Source organism: Strix uralensis, chromosome 18 (assembly GCF_047716275.1).
Source record: "Strix uralensis isolate ZFMK-TIS-50842 chromosome 18, bStrUra1, whole genome shotgun sequence".
In the NCBI taxonomy this organism is placed as follows: Eukaryota; Metazoa; Chordata; class Aves; order Strigiformes; family Strigidae; genus Strix; species Strix uralensis.
In genome coordinates, this window is record NC_133989.1 from 3,343,178 (window position 1) to 3,362,978 (window position 19,801).

At 39.5% G+C, this 19,801-nt stretch overlaps 3 protein-coding genes and 1 long non-coding RNA gene across 10 annotated transcripts in view; 2 read left to right on the forward strand and 2 right to left on the reverse strand.

The window, feature by feature from the left end:
- Positions 1–9,886, forward strand: part of DIDO1 (death inducer-obliterator 1) — a 55,683-nt gene extending 45,797 nt beyond the window's left edge. For all 3 annotated transcript variants that reach the window (XM_074888266.1, XM_074888265.1, XM_074888267.1), the window contains one exon: positions 4,718–9,886. In XM_074888266.1, coding sequence (XP_074744367.1) covers positions 4,718–8,109 — 3,392 coding nt within the window. In that variant the 3' untranslated portion in view covers positions 8,110–9,886. The remainder of the gene's footprint in view (positions 1–4,717) is intronic.
- LOC141951700 (uncharacterized) lies at positions 9,473–12,339 on the reverse strand. 3 transcript variants are annotated; one of them, XR_012631429.1, is made up of 4 exons: positions 12,188–12,339; positions 11,468–11,590; positions 10,433–10,495; positions 9,473–9,607 (listed from the first exon to the last, which is right to left on the reverse strand). It is a non-coding gene; the product is annotated as an uncharacterized LOC141951700 (long non-coding RNA). The 3 variants fall into 3 exon arrangements; XR_012631428.1 differs by having other exon boundaries at positions 11,700–12,339; XR_012631427.1 differs by having other exon boundaries at positions 11,468–12,339.
- A 118-nt stretch (positions 12,340–12,457) lies between these two features.
- On the forward strand, positions 12,458–18,413 carry TCFL5 (transcription factor like 5). The gene is made up of 6 exons (XM_074888600.1): positions 12,458–13,759; positions 14,437–14,623; positions 15,235–15,403; positions 15,971–16,205; positions 16,619–16,760; positions 17,461–18,413. The coding sequence occupies exons 1-6, from the start codon at positions 13,035–13,037 to the stop codon at positions 17,578–17,580; spliced, it is 1,578 nt and encodes a 525-aa protein (XP_074744701.1). The 5' UTR covers positions 12,458–13,034; the 3' UTR covers positions 17,581–18,413.
- A 123-nt stretch (positions 18,414–18,536) lies between these two features.
- Positions 18,537–19,801, reverse strand: part of COL9A3 (collagen type IX alpha 3 chain) — a 41,405-nt gene continuing 40,140 nt past the window's right edge. For all 3 annotated transcript variants that reach the window (XM_074888596.1, XM_074888598.1, XM_074888599.1), the window contains one exon: positions 18,537–19,555. In XM_074888596.1, the coding sequence (XP_074744697.1) occupies positions 19,380–19,555 (176 nt within the window). In that variant the 3' untranslated portion in view covers positions 18,537–19,379. The remainder of the gene's footprint in view (positions 19,556–19,801) is intronic.

The following is a 19,801-nucleotide window of genomic DNA, read 5'->3' on the forward strand; positions in this document are numbered from 1 at the left end:
ACACACGTTACTTAGCACTTTCATCTGTAGATCTCAAAGCACTTTGTAAAAAATAGTATAATCAGACTTAATTACCAAAAACAAGTGATTTATTGAGGGATTTAGTGGCAACGTTGGGAATGTATTTTACATAGTTAAAATTAATTAATTTTAATAAAACCACCATATATCAGCAAAGGATTCCATAAATGTTGGTGTATCTCTTTTAGTAGTTTGCAGTAGGAAGTGGGTGTTCTCTTAAAGTATGAAGGCATGAAAGCTCCTCGTGCTGTTTAGAATGCTCTTAAAAATTGCAACAAATGGAACAAAATTTTAACTGTACTCTGAATGGAGTTTGGTGTCTTCCTCTCAGCAGATATCATTATGAAAAGTAGCAGTAGTAGAAGAACATGGCATGACAGACCTTACCTTCTATGCCAGCCAGTTCCATTCAGCAGGTGTACCTGAACGTGCAGCAGTGTTCCAACGCTGGAAGTGATCTGTACCCCTGAACTAAGGGTGCACAAATTTGATAATAGTTGTCAGTCGCTCTCATGATTAATTGGGCCAAATATTTAAATGATGTTGATAAAATTTAAATAATATCTCGTATCGGTCTCTGCAGTTTAAAAATGTACACCATGGGTATGCTTAGTCCATTCCCGTGGTTTTGTCATTGATGTACAGAATTTAGGCATATATCTTTAACAGTACAGGTAACTGCTTATCAGCTGATGGTGATAGGGAAAGATGTGGCCATTATATGCATAAATATGGTAAAACTGACTTAATGAAAAAATGTGTTTAAGGGTAAGAAAAACAAATACTCATCCAATACTAATATTTAGTATATCATGTTTTAATGGCTTTAGTTAGAGGCTGTAACTCAATAAAACCAGCATGTGGACTTAAATGCGTAATAGGATAATAACTACTTTATAAATAATTTAGCACTGAAAGCTACTAATTCTGCCAGCACAGCTTGCAGCACTTTTAAAATGCTTGCTTGTGAAAGAGTCATTGAGCAGTAGTTGGAGACTGCAGCCAACGTTTTCGCTATTACCTAAAATTAGGCACTTAGTGCATTTATGGATATTGAAATAGAATGGGACTGACCTTGAAATGCTGGTCTAGCTGTATGTTTCCATTCAAAAGAAGCATTTAGTATTTGATCGCTTTGAACTGAGTAAATATGGAAGCCAGGTTAGGCATAACTTCTAATATTTGTGTAAAATTACAGTATCAAACAGTAAAATGTTAATGGATTTATTCTATGATGATTAACTCTAAACAGATTAAATTATAACTGATGTTATTAACTTACTACTGGAATTTATTAACTTGAAAGTGTATTAAAATTTTACCCTCTTTTAATTAGTGACTTGATCTCTGTTTTTTACAGGGATTCAAAACTAATTTTTTAGTAATTGCTATTTATTACATATCCTGTCTGATAGATTTTTGAAACCTGTTTATTTCAATGAATCACTGTTTGAGATTCATTGTGATTAACTGCAGAAATGACAAGTCTCTACATGAAAGTAGATAACAACAGAAGAACCACAAATGCCTACTAGGAGTTTTTGGATGAACACCAATCTGTGAGATACTCTGCACTAGTCAACACCAACCAAATGTGGAGTCGTTATTCATATACCGATAAAGAAAAAATATGAAGCAAATTCACACACAGTGAACCATTTCTAACCAATGAGTCTGTTCTGACTGTAAATTGTGAATGTTTTTTTCCCAGTTGTTTTACTTTTGAACTATGCCTTGATCTTATATATCAATATAATTTCATTTAAGGTAGTGAATTATTGTGAACAGAACTGCTTTTAGGCTGTGGGTGCAAATGAGTATTTGGATAAGTCAAGTATTTGTGTGGTCCTTTTTGAATAATCTTAGTTTCACTAAAAATACTTGTTTAGTTCCTGTCCTGCCTACTTTCATTGTACATCTCAGCATCCCTGTCCCTACTAAGGGGCAAATTTGTGCGTGTACTGAATTATTAGCACATCTTAGTTCTGGTAATATAGCTGGTTAGTTTTCTTCGTGTTTTTGTAATTTTTATAATTTTTTCTAATTATGAAGGTGAAAATTGGCAACACTTACTAACACAGAGTTGTACCTGGAGGAAAAAAAACTTTTTGGCGCTGAATTTTAGATGTACAAATAGGAAATAATATGTACTCCTAAATGAAGAATAAAAGATTCTTTAAAAGCAGCATGTCCAATACCCTCTTAACCACAGAACTATGTAAAACTTGACCACTGAACTGTGAAATAATATAAATTCTATTTTGGATATAGAATGCATTCTACAGAATAACTGTTTTCCAAAAGTTTTCACTCAAATTTAATTATTCTTGTTTCTCAACGTAATTATAATGAGAGCCATTCCTGATAGGAAATCTCAAGCAAATATTTTGGCCTCAAATATTCATTATAATTTTGTCTTGTCTTTTAAAAAGATTCTTTCTAGGGAGTAACCAGACTTTGCTGGTTTCTTCATTAAGTGATTAAAACAGTTTCACTGGACTATTACCAGTTACAATCCAAAGAACACAGAATTTTAGAGGAGGGTTTTTTCCCTCACTTGTCAAGAGATTGCATAGAACTTTGACATTAACTTCCTTTATTTGAAAAATTACTGTCTTTGTCTTATTATCTGTAGTTCATTATTTGAAAAATAAGGTTTATATGGGATAAGACTTGAGTGTACAAAGTCAGTTATTTAGGAGAACATTCTGTGAACAGAAGTTATTGCTTAATGAAATATATACCAAGTAGTGAAAAGCAAAAGTTTAAAACATAAAGCAGCTCTGGTTTTGGTGTGTTACTTAGCAAACTAGGCTGTAGGCTCTCATTGAGGAAGAAATCTTGACTTAATTGGTTCTAATACTTGGCCTTTCCCTTGGCATCAATTCTGCGAAGTTTTCGTCTTGTACTTAGGTAGGATCTAATTGAATTCAGCTTAAGCTGTAAGAGTGATGGTATCTTCTCACTGACAAAACCTCACATTTAACCTCAAAATGTACTAAACTCTCTTACTGATTTCTCAGTGTGAAGATGGCAACCAGAGAACTTAGAAAAGGTGACGTTTATTAAACATGAACATAAATTTAGGAAAAGAGCTGATGTTATTTTCTCATTAGATGATAAAGAGTCCACTTAAAACTTTGAGTTCAGTTGTTTCAGTGAAGTAATGTATTGGTGAACGTGGTTTGCTAATGGAATATATCTGCAACTCTGGGGTTTGGGTTTTTTTGTTGGTATCAGAAAGCTTTCAGTGCTATAATTAGATATTTAAAAATTGTTCCTTAATGAGCAGTTGGTTTGGTTTAGTAAGAACAAGGAACATAGATATATATAAAACTCTTACTTACAGGATCATGAATAGAAGGAACAATGTAGGCCAGAGTCCTCGCCTTGCCATTTAACCACAGTGAATATTACCTGTTACTTTACAGATTGTTTTGTGTTTCTATAGTACTGCTTCCTAGCTGGATGCAAATAATAGCTAATGGCACATATGGGGGAAGGACAGCGGCCCTCAGATGAGGACCTTTCCAAAGTCATTAAATCCAGAAATTGAAAAAGCCTCTCTTTATATAGATTTCTTACATTTGCCACCAACTGTATGTTAAAGGATTTATTCCCTGCCCTTCATTCTGGACGTGTTTATCTTCCACAAGTGCCAGTGGGAACTGTGCGCGTAAAGGAAGAAATACAGTAACATGAAACAGACCTACAGACCTTTGCATTTCTCCTCTCTGTCAGACACTTGCCCATCCTTTTTGGATATACTTCTCCAGGGATTCAAGCCTGCAGCTTTCACAGAGGAGTAATTCTGCTCACAAATGTTTTTTACTTACAGAGAGGCCTACAGCATCAGACTGAGTCCTGCAAGAGGGTTTAAAGTCACCTCGCCCTCTGCATACCAGGTTCTTACCCAAGCAGCTGTTTTCCTGCAGAGAAAGCAAACATGTCTGGCGTCCCTCTCTCCCACATCCTAAACTTGTGCCTGCTTAAGCAGCTCTCCTTTGCTGTTATCAGTTTCCCTGCTTCTATCACCTTTTAAAACAATGTCTAGCTGGAAAAAAAACAAACAAATGGGGAGTTGGTTACAAGCTTTATTACTGTTTCCAAACACAGTTTGTTTGAGGTTATCTTTTTAGCAATTACTGGTATTTGTTTAACTTGAGATAGACAAAATATTTATAGACTGGTGTAAATGTCAATGTAGTCTTTTAGCACAGATTGTAACAGAAATACAGTTATGAAGTTTAGCCCAGTTTTTTTCACTTTTCAATATCTCTGTGTACACAACATATTTGCAGACTATTTAAAAGTAAATATATGATTTTTCAGGGGGAGAGGTTAGGGGTGTTTGAACCACAAAACTGATAGTACAAAAAATATAAAAACTTTCCTTGCTTTTGGACGTTTGCAGAGACACTTTTTAATAGTTATACCCATTGCTGCAATCTTTTATTAAAAATATAATGGAATTAAAACATGTCTCATCATATACAAGTATATATAGAAAGTAAAGAAATATAGATGCATATGCTTATGAACTAATGAAAATTGCTAATAGGTCATCTAATGGAATTTAGAAAAACTGTTACCCTTCTGACTTTTGTAGCTGCCACTACATAAAATAATAAGTTTCTAATGCAAGCATAAGTAAAAATTAGTTTTTTACATGTACAATCTTTGTGTTTCCTTTCAGGTCTTGAGTCATCTCGGCCAAATTTAATTCTTGGATTGGTTATCTGTCAGAAAGGGAAGCGTCTCGCCTCTGTCACGGAAACGGAAAAGTCAGAGGAAAAGCGAAGCAGAGTTCAAGCACATGAGGAAACCGAAACATCGCTGTTCTCTAAAGGGCCACTAGCTGCTTCGCAAGAGAAGAAAACTCCGAAATACACACTTTATTCAGGAGATTCAACTGTAAGTACAACACCACCTGGATCACCTCCACCTCCACCTCCACTTCCCATTCCAGACACCTCAGCAGTTACACCTTCAGTATTAAAAATACTGTCCTCAATTAAAAGTGGAACCACAACTACTGTAACACCACCAATTTCAACTGCTGCTCCTGCAAGCGTTACTGCTACGCATTCTTCATCCTCAAAAACTGCCACACCTCTTGAGCACATCCTGCAGACACTTTTTGGAAAAAAGAAAACTTTTGAGCCTCTTGCTAAGGATTCTGAACCTGTCCAGTCTTCAAATCAGGAGGGTCAGGCTGCTGCTGATGGAGGAATGTCAGCTGTTCCTTTGTTAGATCCCATTGTGCAGCAGTTTGGACAGATGTCAAAAGACAGAGCTATAGAGGAGGAGGAGGATGACAGACCGTATGATCCTGAAGAAGAATATGGTCCAGATAAAGCCTTTGAAATGCAAACTGGTGAAAGTGAAAAACGATATAATGTGGAAAAGCCGTCAAATACAGCGGAACTAGAGGATGAGGCCTACGATCCAGAAGATGAAACTATCTTGGAAGAAGCAAAAGTTACTGTTGACGATTTACCTAACAAAATGTATACAGACACTAAAAGCAATTCTTCGGAAACATCTGCTTCATATGTGCCTGATTTATCTGCATCCTCATCTTTGGTAGAACAGCAGAAAATGTTGGAAGAATTAAACAAACAAATAGAAGAACAGAAAAGACAACTAGAGGAACAAGAAGAAGCCCTCAGACAACAAAGAGCAGCTGTTGGTGTTTCAATGGCTCATTTTTCAGTGTCTGATGCTTTAATGTCACCACCACCAAAATCTTCCCTAATGAAGACTGAATTATTCCATCAGGACCATCAAGCTACACAAAAAGTAGATTTACCTTCATCTTTAAATCAGCAAGCACAAGTTTTAAACCAGGGCTCTGACCCAAGGCAGAATAGAGATCCTCGGCAAGCGAGAAGAATGGCGACGGAGACTAATGACAACATTGATTCTCGATTAAAGCCACAGGTGGTACAGAATGAGATGTCCACAAGAGAAATTCCTCCAGCAAGTTTTCCAAATGCTTTGCAGACTTCACTTGGTAAGGAAGATAAAACTTTAATTTCTGCTACTCAGCCTGGTTTTGCTGGTGATAATTGGGTTTCAGGTGAAAAGGCTTCTACAGTGTCTCAGAAAGAGGCAAATAGCAAATTTGAAAACACTGTTCAAGTTAATTTGGAAAACATGAGTCAAACAGCTTCTGGAGAACTTTCTACACCCAAACCTTTACGTAAAGTGCTGCTTCCAACACCTCCAAGTACGTCATTTCAGCCTAATTTCTCCACATCAAACGACAGTCAGTCTTTGCAAGATATGCATAAAGTATCATGGTCAAATGAGTCAAAGGAAGTAATGGGAAGGGATTCTTTTTCAAATACAATGTTTACTTCTCAGGAAAAGGCAGGTGGTCACTTTGAACCAGAGAGGGGTCTTTCATCAGTGCAATATGATGAACAAAGAAATCCTCAGTCTCATCAATTTGTAGAACAAACTGAATCTCCATCAGTTCAGAGTGAGGGTGGACCTTCCCCACAGCACTTTGAAGAAAACCGAGCTGGAGCTCCATTTTCTTTGTCTGGGCAGAAAGGGGGGCCTCCACCAGCACTGATTCTCAATGCACCCGGAGGACCTCATGGACCTAATTTTAGAGGACCGGCACCACAGTTCCCTGAAGAGCACGGTTCTCCAAATAATGATGGGCAAAGAGGACCTCCATCTGGAAGATTTGGAGGTCAGAAGGGTCCCATTCCTTCCTTATTTTCTACACAACATGGACCACCATCTCTTTTTGGTGATAATAGGGGCCCTGCCCCTTCTTATCATGGTGTTCCAAGAGGAATGTCACCATCTCAGTTTGAAGATCGTCGGGAACCTCACATGGAACAAAGGGAATTCTCAGATTCCCAGTATAATGAAATGATAAGGCCTCCAGGACAGTTTGAAGGACCAGATCCACCCCAGTTTATGGGAAACAGAGGACCTCCACCTTTTCCTTTTGGAGGTCAAAGACGACCCGCACCAGCTCAGTTTAAAGGACAGAGAGGAGGCCCTCAGTTTGCAGGGCCAAGAGGTCCAGCCCCGAGTCATTTTGGGGGACCAAGAGGGCCTCACCCAAATCAGTTTGAAGGGCAGAGAGGTCCAGCTCCAAATCATATACCTGGTCCAAGAGGACTTTTGCCACAGCCATTTGAAGAACGGAGAGGGAGTCCACCACCCAGGTTTGCCAACCAGAGAGGTCCAGCACCGCTTCAGTTTGGAGGACCACGAGGAGCCACACCTGCAATGTTTCCAGAAGAAAATGAACCTCCCCCTTCTAGATTTCATTTCCAAGGTCAGTCACCACCAGGTATGAAGCCAACCCCAAGACCACTCCTGGACCTTCCAAGCCATCCACCACCCCACAGAAAAGAGATGTGGGAGGAAGCTGGACCTTCTCCATCTCTTTCCAGTATTTCTGGACAAGGATCTGAGTCGGAAGGACAGTGGTCAGCATCTGACTTCCGAGAAGGCAAAAATCCTGAATTTAGAGGCCAGACATTTGAAGGGAGACAGAGAGAGAGATACGAGGGAGGAAATAAAGACAAGGGTTTAGATCAGCCAGAGCCCCAGCAAGCAGATAATCGACAAGGTAGACCCTTTGAGGAAAGACGAAGGGATCGAGAACATGGCAGACCTTGGGAAAGAGACCGTGGCAGAAACTGGAATAGAGACAGGGACTGGGAGAGACACAGAGATAAGGAATGGGATAAAAATAGAGACAGAAACCAAAACAAAGATAGAGACAAGGATTCAGAGCGGGCTAAAGAATGGGAAAGAAACAGAGACCGAGAGAGAGCAAGAACCAGAGACAGAGAATCCTACAGAAGACGTGATAGAGAGCGATCAAGAAGCAGAGACAGAGATCGTGACAGAGAGAAAGACAGGGACCGGGATCGAAGCAGGGAAAAAGAAAGAGATCGAGAGAGAGATCGCGATCGTGAAAGAGAAAGAGGAAAAGATCGCAAAGATCGGAGTAAGAGTAGGGAAATTGGTAAAGAGATGAAGCCAGAAACACCGAAGGAAACTCAGAAACCAATAGAAACAGAAGCTTCATCGTCCACTAATCAGTCATAGAAATATGATGGAGACCATATTTCCCATGAACAATAAACTTTTACAACACAGCAAGGACTGAGCATCCTCTGTATATAGTGTATATTCTCATCTTTACAAAAATGCTGTTGTAAAACTAGCCTTATGAAATGTACTGACAAATTAGCAATTTTTGAACAACTGTGAATGAAAATAAATAGATAAAAGGCAAGAACATACTGGACTTTCACTTGCTGCATTTTGTGCATAATGTTTTTCTTATAAAAATTCACAGCGTTACCTGTACTGAAATTTTGTTTTTCTACTTGCATCTTTATCTTAAAATTTCCATTTACAGTACAGAAATGGAAAAAGTCTAAAAAGAGCATATTGCTCTTTAAGATTATAAAGTTATGTTTTCCAGTAACTTGAATTGTAATTTTATAAGAGAATCCAGACTTTAGGAGCCATACCTTTACATCTCATTTACGTGATATTTTGGTGTCAAAGTTGTTCCTACAGCACACACTTTAAAAAAAGGAGTCCAACATTGCTGTCTTGTTTATTTTACAACGGAAGGGTCATGTGTATTTAGGAAAAGGCTGCAGAAGAACAGTGTTAATGATTACTTGTGACTGATGGAGGATTTGAAAATGGAATGTTATAAGCTTAAAGTGCACTATCTTCCTTTTTATCTACAGGTATTTTGTGTTTCAGAATCCATCTGTTAAGTGTACAGCAAAGAAACAAGTCGTACTTGTTTTTTTCACGAGGCTAAGGGGTTTTAAATGTTGAATTTTTACAAATCTGTAATTAAAGAACATACAAGAGTAGCACCTTTATAACCAGCAAAACTTACTAAAACATCAGACATTTATTTGAAAAAGGCTAAGACTGCAAATGAATTGGTATACCAAAGGAAAGGAGAATAAGTTGGTTAAACAGGCCACTAAATCTGTTACTTTGAACTGATTTAGTGGAGCATTTGTTTGGTTTTTTTGTTCTGTTTTTGCAGAATTTTGCCATAGACTTTAAGAAATGTTCCTGTTTTATTGTACTTTTCATTCTAAAAGTGTTTTGCTCCTGAAAAAAAAGTTCCACTGTTTTTTTGTTAGACCTTACTTAGGCTGGTAGTGTATATATAACTCCCCACTGAAAAAGGTATAACTGCATTAAGCTTGGAGAGAAGAGTGGTGGTACTTCATGTTGTGATTCAAGAGGGAAGTTTTTCACTGTGAAATACATTACATGGCTACTTTTCATGTATTCTTCAAGTTTGTAATTCTAAAGTATGAAATAAAACCCTGCTAATTTATTTGACTGTGTAAATTAACAGTTGGGTAAATATTTTGATATTTTTATAAAATAGTTTTGGAAATGTAAAATTAGATTCCTATAAACATTTGCATCTTGAAGACTACATTACAAGTAGCATGTATGCCATGTATCTCACTACAGATTTTACGGTTCACATTGGTGCATCTTTGAAGTCCTTATACATCAAGGATTTGCTGGTTGAAATGATCGTCTGTATCTGAACCTGTAAACAAAATGTTAAAATGCAGAGAGGTGGTATTAAATGCAAACATCTACTATGGTGTAAGATTTTTTTCTTAATGAGATGTTTCTAATTTAAAGACATACATAAAAGTATGCAAAAAGTTAAGTGTGTTTGTTTAGGTTTACTTGATAGAAATTTCTGTAAATTGTATTTTATATGGCAAAATATATTACTGTACATTAAAATATGGGACTTCACAGGTTTTTGTTACTGTAAGTAGAATAAACATCTACAGGAAACTGTTGTCCATTTCTTAAATCTGTCTGTGTATATTATTTTCTAAACATTGCTACTTGTCAACAAACCACAAGAGACTGATGGCACACACTCTTCATTTCCTCATTGTTTAACAAAAGATGGTGTTTTGCAGGACATCACTACCAACTGCTGTTTTAACAGCAGGCATTCTAAAAAGCATATGAGAATCTGTTCTTATAATTTTTCAGTTTGAAAACATCCCAATTTATTCTAAAGGGGCTTTTTAATTTGAATTAGGAAGTTTGTAATTTGCAGATTTTACACCAAAAAATCTAAAGAAAATTAAAAAATTAGGTCAGCTCTGAGCTCAAGAAAAACTCTATTCACATTATTTATGAATTCCTTGACTTTACATTGTTATGAAAGAGGTGTGGCTTTTCATCTTCTAGGACGCACTCCTTTATCACAGATCAGTTTGGGGAATCTGTTTATGATTTAGGAACAGCAAATGCATCCTCCCACAGATGTAGTGGCAGAAAAATCAACAGCATACAGACAAACACTAATGACTTGGGTTTTTAAACCACAGCTTTATATAGTTTATACCTGGACTTGGACCTTGCGGCAAGGTTCCTGTGTTCTACACTGCAGCAGACAGTAGAAGCCAGGCTGAAAAGAACACAACAATTTAACTCGATTTACAGAGTCTAAAAATGGTACTGAATTATTATCATGCATTGCAAGAAAGAGAAACATAAGCAATTCTCTGGCTTTATTCAAACTTTTGATTAACATGAAACGACACTATTTTGAGCTTTTATCTACGTTTGTACTAAGCTAAATTAACTTTCCAAAGAGTATTTTGCTAAATGTTTACGTAAAAGCCTCTGAAAGGTTTAGAACAATAAAAGCAGAAGGATTATTACATCTATAAAAGATTAATATTCTGACTTTATGCATTCTAAAGGAGAGCATGCAGAAGGATTAAAGGAGGAGGAAAGTGTATATTGAGTCCAACGTGCACAAAACTGCTTTGAAAATCTCGTGCTTTTGTTTCTAGAGGAAAATCAGCAGCAAACATTCAGATTTGGGTTACACCTCATATAATATGGTACACTTTGACATGAAAACGTCTGTGCTTGCTACCTTGACTGAGTATGCACGTCATTAAAGAATGAAGTAAACAGATTTTATTTTTTTAACCTCCTGAAGGGAATAAAGATTTCATAAAGCATTTATTTTTAAAAAATTTTTACTCTGTTTATGAGCTAGAGTAATATTTTTGTGCCTTTGACACTCTGGCTTGTTTCTAGAATGTGTCTTCTGTAATAAGCACCTGGTTTTAATACTAAAACACATCACCAGTAGCAGACAGGGAATTGAGACTGAATGTACAAGCACACTGCTCATGGTCGTGAGGTGCCTGTTGTGGAGAGTGATTCTGTGCGGATGCATTCAGATGGCCTGAGTGGGAGACCTGGCACCCAAGCTCATAAAATCACATGATAACATGTGTCCGGACACACAAGTCCAGAAAAACTGAACTTTTTTAAGGGGCTTTGGATTAACTTTCTATCAAAGCACAGTTTTTAAACACTGGCAAACTACTGAAGTGTTTATAGGTTACTAACTTAATCTTACCATAGGCAGTCCAGGGCTACGGACTCCACTGCAGCTGGGTGTTGGGTGTAGCAGAGAGCCTCCAGTGCTTCACAGAAGCATTCTTGGGGTGGAAAAAAAGGCAAAAAGGGAAAAGCCATTATTCTGCAACAACGAAAGACAACACAGGTGTTAATTTCAAACCCTTGTGGGTTTTATTTTACAACTTTCCTTCATACTACCTGTGCTATAGCATGTGAGTACCAAACAGTACCTAAATCACAGGAAAAGGTGACAGGCATGACATGTATGATCAATCATCTGTCAGGAGCCCTGGCCAAACTGTTTTGGGGAAGGATTTTTAAAATATTAGGAGTGACTTAGACCACACCCCTGCTGCATTTCAACAGGCCTTGTGCTCCCCAGCGGCTGAGCTCTACTGCCCTGCTCTGAAAATAACTTGAACACAAATTTCTCCCGCAGGCTGAGGGCTGACGAATTGCTAAGCCTTGTGTTGGTGAAAAAAAAAAAAAAAAAAAAAAAATCCTGTCGCGTTCATGTTTAACGAAGAAGCCTTATGTGGAAAAGCAGCGCCGTGCTGCTCTTGACGGCTTGGCGTGAAAAAAGCCTTTTAACGGGGCGGCTTCCCCCGAGGGCGGGACACGGGGTTTCAGGGGGGTTCAGGGGGGTTCAGGGGCCTCCCCCCGCCCCTCTCGGCGTTTCCCTGCTCTCGGCAGCTCCCCCGGGATTTCCCTGACGGACCGCGCTTCGCCGCCCCGCCGGGGTTCCGCAGCCCGAACTGGACGGAAACACAAAACCCCAAACCCAGCCGGGGAAGGCGCGCTGGGCGCCCACCGCTCCCCTCCGCCGGCGGGGGTCGGGGCAGAACCGGCCCCGGGTCCCCTCAGCGCGGCCGCCTGAAGCGCGGGGCGGGGGGGGGGGCGAAGGGCGGGGGGGGGGGGCGAAGGGCGGGGCGGGGCAGGGCCGGGGCTGGCACCGCCTCAGGGGCGGGGCGGGGCGCGCGGCGCAGGCGCGGGGCGGGCCCGCGGGCGGCCGTTGCGCGCGGCCGTTGGCCGGGGCTCGCGGTCGGTGTCGGGCAGCGCGGCCGAGCGTTAGGACGGGCTGAGGCGGGGTGGCCGGTGCCCTTTCTCCCCCTTCCGCCGCCTCTCCCTCGCAGCCCAGGGCCTCCTCCGCCCTCCGGGCCTTGCGGGGAGGTTGGTCCCTTCCAGCGGAGGGGCGGGCGAGCTGCTGTTCCCCCTCCGCCTGCCCCCGGGGCCGCGCTGGGGCCCAGGGAGGCTCCTCTGAGGGGTCCTTGGGCAGCAGCGTCCCTGGAGCCTCTCCCGCGGGCGGGAGACGCGTTTCTCGGGAGCAGTTGTGTTGGAGGGGGAGGGAGGGCTTCAGCTGGGCTCAGGGGGGGCCGCCGGAGGGGTGAGACATGGTTAGAGGGGCTCGCAGGATCTTCTTCCTTGCTTTGTGACCTCGCGGTGGTACAGGAGCGGTATTAAGTGCAATTTTTTTTTTCTTTTTTAAAATAGTCCTGATCATTCTTGGGGGTTTTATAGTTTATTGTTGAAAGAGACATTGGTAACTGATCAGGTTTACTGTAGTCATGTCAGGACCAGCCCCCGAGGAGCCTCAGACCTCCACCCCTCAGAGCACAGCTGGTGCTCCTGATCCTGCGCCCGGTGCTGTCGGACCTGGAGGCTCAAGTGAAGTTTCCTTTGGTGAGCAAAATCTTAGCTTCACCACCACAGACGTCAGCCTGGTGGAGATGATGGAAATTGAGTACACCCAGCTGCAGCGCATACTTTACTCACACACGGAGGCACGAGCTAGTGAAGGTGAAGTGGAAGCTAGGCTCAATTCTTTCTCCTTGCCCGGTAATTCTGCAGACCCCCCTCTGCAGCAGAGCTCACAGAACACCAGTCAGGAGGAGTGTTCATCAAACTGCTCTGGGAACCAGTCGGTTTACCCAGTTAGCGGTCAGTCAGGATTTCCTTCTGACAGCAGTTTGCCAAGTTCAAACCCCCGTTTGGGCTGCACTGACTTTCAGGAGCTCAGAATGATGTTGTTTAGCGAGTCAAACCTCTCTTCGAGCCAAACAGAGAAAACGCCTAACAATAGCTCTGTAGAAGTCTCAGGACAGAGTTTAGTAAAAGTTAAACATAGTGAAAATTTTGTTGGGATGAATAAAGGAAGCACGCTTGCTGAAAATTCGGCACCGGCACCAGAGCCTAGATCCAAATCTGCAGTCAGAGTTCGGCTGGAAGACAGATTCAACAGCATCCAGACTGAAAACCAGGAACCCCAAGAATCTGGAGTAAATCTTAACAAGTGTGTTGCAATTAATTTTAGTTTATGTTGTTAAAGTATGTATCATATAGTTCAAAACTGATTTTTCTAAACCTAAGAACAGCACTTTTTCTAATACATGAGAATGATGGGTTGGGCTTTTTGAAACTCTGCCAAACGTGGCTGCGACTCCACTGACCTCAGATTAGTCCCCTCTGTGTATTGCACAAATGCTACAGCATGTAGTTCCAAATTTAATTACTTTACAACTTTGTTCTTGATAACGTGTATGAGAGAAGAACATTGCATAGTTTTAACATGCAACTTGCTAAAAGTAATGTAGATTTTTGATCGTAACAAAATATTAAAAGCAATTGATCAGTGTTACAATGTTGAGGCCTGACTGGTGAAAACTTTGAGCAAAACTACTGTTTTACAATCTGGCCCTGTAACTATAAGTGTGCTGATAAACGATTTTATTGAGCATAAAGCTGAATTGTTACCGCACAGAATAAAATACTTTCTCAGCTGTTTTTTTGTTTTTTGTCCCTGGAGTAGGCGATAACAATGATTTCTGTTTACAGTAAATGAGTTTTAAAAGTGGTTTCTTGGTGATAGTTACTAGAAGTATGTGTGGCTGTAAATTTTTCTGTACCTGTTTTCAAGTAGCCAGTCTGGTATGTTCTCTCTGTTTTTTTTGTTGTTTTTCTTTTTTTAAGTTTAGTAACATTGGTGCGACAGCCGTCAGAACTGATAGGTGTTCCTCTTCATCAGCAAGAAAACAAGTGTGCTGCATTGGGGAAAAATAAGACTCTACCTGCCACGCCTACTTTACAGTTCACATGCCCGATACTTACTATGAATGCATGTTCTACTGCTGGAAGTGCTAATCCTTCACAAACACAGGTAGATAACGTATTCACCTCTACTTGTACTCTGCTAATTTCAAATGCTCTTGATGTTAACCTCTTAGGTGTGATATAATTCTAAAGGTTTGTGTTAAAAGTGTGACTTGGTTTGAATAGGGATGATCAGAATGATCTGTAATGCAATTTACTTACGTTAATCTTTAAGACTCCATCAAAAATATTAAATGTGACATTTGTCATAACATGCATCCAGGTAATGATCAGTGGCCATTAGATTTCTTACTAGAAAGATTTCTTCCTCAAGTTTATCAGTGTATCATCACCTTCATCTACACAAGACAAGAAAAAGATACTTAGTACCATTTTCTATGGTTCTTGTTTTTCTAATTAATTTTGATGAAAAAGCTTTTTTTTTTTTTTTTTTGCCCCCCCTACTCGCAGTAACCTCTGAAGCAAGAGTGATAGCATGGCACTTGGAAATGTCAGCAGTATTCCGAAAATATTCATCAGTCTGTCCAAATCCCACGGTTGTGTGCAGAAGTAACTGGGATTTACTGAATCACAGGGCTAAAACTTAAGAAGTTAATGTGAAAATATCAAAATAGGTTCTTTTTGATGTATATAGTCCTCCAAGTATTTTCTCTTTAGTTTTCCCAGACCTCTGGAACGTCTTGCACTATTTTGGAAGCTGCCAAACAGCAGGACCTTGGGATACCCAAGACATTGTCTTTCTGCTATCAGGAAATTGAATCCACAAAACAGACAGTAGGTGCTATGAGTAAAGCTTTGCCTGAGGAAGGTTGGATTAAAGTTGGAGGTAAACCATTTATCTTCTTTTCACTTAGCTTTCTCTTGCCCTTCAAATCTACAATTTTTCCTGAATTTTTGTGTTTTCTAGAATGAGTATGATTTTAGTGAACCATATGAGGTGTGTTTTTTATGTCTGAGATGTGCTATAGGTGACATGGGACTAGATTTCTCCAGAAAAGTTCAACACCTGTGAGTTTAGCTATACTTCCAAAATTCTTTAGCACTTCAGCTTGAAATGAGAAAACCTGAGGTTTCTTTCTACACTTTTTGACCCCAAAGTTGATACAGCAGATCCAGTCAGTATCCAGCTGAAGAATATTTAAAGGACTGCCTCAAATGCTTATGAAAGGGAGGCATGATCTCAGTGGGTTCTCTGAGAAAATAGAAGTTAGGCGGATTTTGAAGCAGCAAGCAGTGCCTTAGGGCTTCTGAAGGACATGCCTTGCTGTAAGAGTTGATCTCGGTTGGCAATAAAGCTTCAAAGATTATTCCACGTAACTAAAGCAACAAAAAAAAATTTTCTGTGATAAGTGGGTTATAAATGGGTTCTTCTTTTCCTCTTTGTTTTCCCAAGAAGACACCTTATGCAAGCAAGAGCTGAACAGAAGTTGCAGCCATGCAGGCCCACTGGATCCAAACACAGATCGCAAACCTCTTGGTGAAATTCAGAATGTACGCCAGAGTAGCACGGCTGCCCAGGGCCCCTGGCAGCCAGCGCCGTCCCATCCGAGCACGCAGGCACAAGGTGGGACACAGGATGGAGTCACCCAGCGGAGAGAAAGACACAACCGCATGGAGAGGGACAGAAGGTAATTTCTGTGGAGAGTGGCAACGCAAAGTTTTTGAAACCTAAAATACTGGAATACTCAGGTCATTATCCAGAGTAAAATGTAAATTTGACATACTTTGTTTTACCTTGAAAAAGCAATGCGGGTGGTGAGGGGTTGGTGTTTGTTAGACGAAAAGCATACCGTATGTTTCATTGTGGTAGTCTTCAGGGTTTTTTGCACTATAAACAAAAAGATTTTGAAACATTTAACCAGTTCTATAAAGATAAGGTAACTTGTGTATAACACAACTAATATACAAATACAAAGCTTGTACCAAACAAAAAGAAGTCCCCAAAGTCCGTGGCTTGTAGCACATGTGAGTAGTCTTCCTTTTTTTATTTTTTTCCTTCCTTCTGGCCCATGGGTTGGTAACCTTTGGTATTTGCCTGCAGGCGCAGAATCCGCTTTTGTTGTGATGAACTGAATCTTCTGGTTCCATTCTGTACTGTTGATACTGATAAAGCAACAACTTTAGAATGGACAACTGCGTTTCTGAAGTACATTCAGGAACAGCATGGTGATTCTATGAAACAGGTTTTAAATCTAATTTCATTTTTGTTCTTGATAAAAATGTGAAATGTTTTAAAGCTATCGTAGCTAAAAGTCTATGGAATGCTTCTGCTTGATGCTGTTTGTGAAGGACCACTGTATCCTTGAACTTTCCTTTACTTCTTTGTCTTAATAGCTGGTTCAGTTCAGTAGTGTGAAATCATAGGGTGTCCTCAGTCAGGGTTTTCAATAAGATTTTAAATTTTTTTTTTTTTTTTTTTTTAGTTAGCCCAGTTCCTGAGTGTGTTACTGTCTGAACAGCAATGTAGAATTGAGGTCTTCTTCAGCCATTCTTCCCCTCCCCTTCATTTTCTCTACTTTCCACCTCTTTCAGAGCTGCCTTCTAGTTTAGTTTTCGCGAACTAGTAGTTAAGGGATGGGATTCACGCTATCTCAAAGTGGGTGAGAGTAGTAAAGGGTTATGTGCCTTTTAAGCAGCTCCTGTGCTACCACACCAGCACTTGCAGCCCCAGATAATTCTGGCTCTGCTGAGTATCTTAAGAGAGCAGCTGGAGCGTGGGTGGGAAAACCTGCTTGTCTAGGTACTGCTGTGGCCCCTCAGCACTGCCTGTTAAAGCTGGGTGGTTTTTTTTTCCTAAGACACTAGTTAAACAAAAACATAGATCTCAAGTAAATATCTACATTAAACATAATTGCTATTTGTCTTTTGTGTGTTGCTTTTTAGGAATTTGAGACTGTGTTCTGTGGTAAAACAGGCAGGAGACTAAAAACAGCAGGATCAGACTCATTTGTAACGCATCCAGTGCAGGAAAACAAGCATGGCTTTGGAGACCAAGCAGTCTGAGCTGACTGCCTTGGACTCTACGACGTGTGGCTAACAACGGCCCAAACTGGTTTTTATTTTCTTTGTTTACATGCTGTATATTAATTAGAAAATATAACTTGTAAAAATATATAAATAGCACTTTAAAGAAAATCTTCTCTATTCAAAATGGAAATGAAAGTTAAGTACCAGCAATAGAAATCAGTGCTGTTAAAGGAGCTTTGGGACTCGAAGCTACAAGAAAATGTCATGACAGCTAAGTATTTTTCCCCTTTAATTATAAAAAATTTGCTCTTTTTCTGTTTGTCATTCTGCTTTGGGGTTTTTTTGTTGTGGTTTGTTGTTTGTTTTTTTTAAAAAGATGATCCAGTACAGTTAAGAATAGGTGTAGAACTTCAATCTGTCCTGTTATTTTAATGACTAGATGTAAATGTAGTGTTCAAATGTAAAAAGAAACTAAAGTTACCGTAGTATAATGCCCATTTTTTCCATTAAAAATTTAAGTTCTATCAGTTAATTGAATAAGTGCATAGTTTTAACATGCTTGGCCCTGAAGTGTAGTAGTGGTGTTAGCATTTTTTTAAGATACAGTACTATTTTTAATGTCTATCACACAACTGTCCACAAGTTTGTGTATTGTTACTTTAGTCCGAGTGGCATATTGTAAACAGTAGATTATTTAAATGCACAAACTATTTTCATATTTAAAGATAAATATGACTCCTTTGTTCATAGGCTTTAGCATATAGGGCAGACATAGAGTAGTGTGTTTTACTAATTTTTTTAAATAGATGATACTAGCAGGTTTTAAAGTATAAAAAGGTCTCTGAAAATAAATACTGTTTTGAATCACGGATATGGACAATTTTGCATCAATTTATTTCCAAACAAGCCTAGTAAAACCAGTTCTGGAAAACAGAGTTCAGCTGAGTTAATCTGATGTGTATAATGACACTTACATCATCACGAAGAAAAGGTTAAAAAAAAATCTCATTTTATTTTTACAACAGTTCATACAGGTGTTTTTGGCTGGACTTCAGAAGAGCATCCTTTCTTACTTGGGGTTTCATTCACAATTACTGTGCAAATAGCTTAAGTAGAGGTCATGAAAATGCTGTTAGTTGATTTCCTTTATTATCATATGGAAATATACAAAAATTCTCCCCTGTAAATTAAAATATATACATTACACCTTTTGCAGAACTGGATTGCAAGAGGATTACTATTTACTAGTCTTGGCAAGTATTTGAGGTGCAATCTGATAACTGACAGCATATACATAAGTAATGGTCTTTACTTAGGCCAGAATCTTAAGATAATAAAATACTGGATGTTTAAATACCTAATTTCACTGATGAAAGTAGCAGTTAGGTGCCTGAATACCTTAAGAACATGTGTTTTAGTGCACAAACCTGCATAACTGAAGTCAGGGGAGCAGCACCAAGGAATTCACTTGACAAGGCTCAAATGTTTATAGAGAAAAGTTGTGATCTTTAGTACATTGTTAGGGGGGTGATGGTACAAAGGAACAATGCTTCCTCTTGCAGGTCTCTTGAACAAAGGGAGAAAGGGAAGGTGAGGTTGTTTAGCAGTAAAAATGCTGGAAAATAATTGTGGGGGAGGAGAAAATACTCATAAAGCATCTTTTAATTAAAGTTTTCATCTGATGCTTTCTTTTCCATAGAACTGTGTCAAAGTCTCCACTTAATATAACAGAAGGAACATCTGTCCATTTATCACTAGGAGGATTCTGTCTGTTTTCTTACAATGCACCGTTTATTTAAATAGTCAGTCACTTCTCCACTTCTTGTACTGTTTTCTTATGATTTTTTGGAAGTCGATGCTCCAACAGCTCCCATGCAAGCTGATGTGTCACATATTCCGGGAGTTCCCTGAGCCCCAATAGCACCAGGAGTCCCAGGATCCCCTGGAAGACCGGGTTCACCCTGAGCACCGTCACGGCCATTTTTCGTAATTCCAGGTACACCAGGTGGTCCTAAACAAGAAGGGGAAAAAGATGACATGAATTATTTCCTTTTTTTTTTTAAAATATATGTATATATGTGTGTTACTTCTAGAGTTCTTAAAATACTTTGAGTATCTGTACATTGGACTTGTTCTGGCCTGTTGAATACAAGGTGTTGAATAAATTTAGCCTGAATCTGGAGTATGTGCATTGGATTTTTTAGAGAACTTCTGGCTTTACTGGAACTACCTCAGTTAGGGTATGACACCATGAATA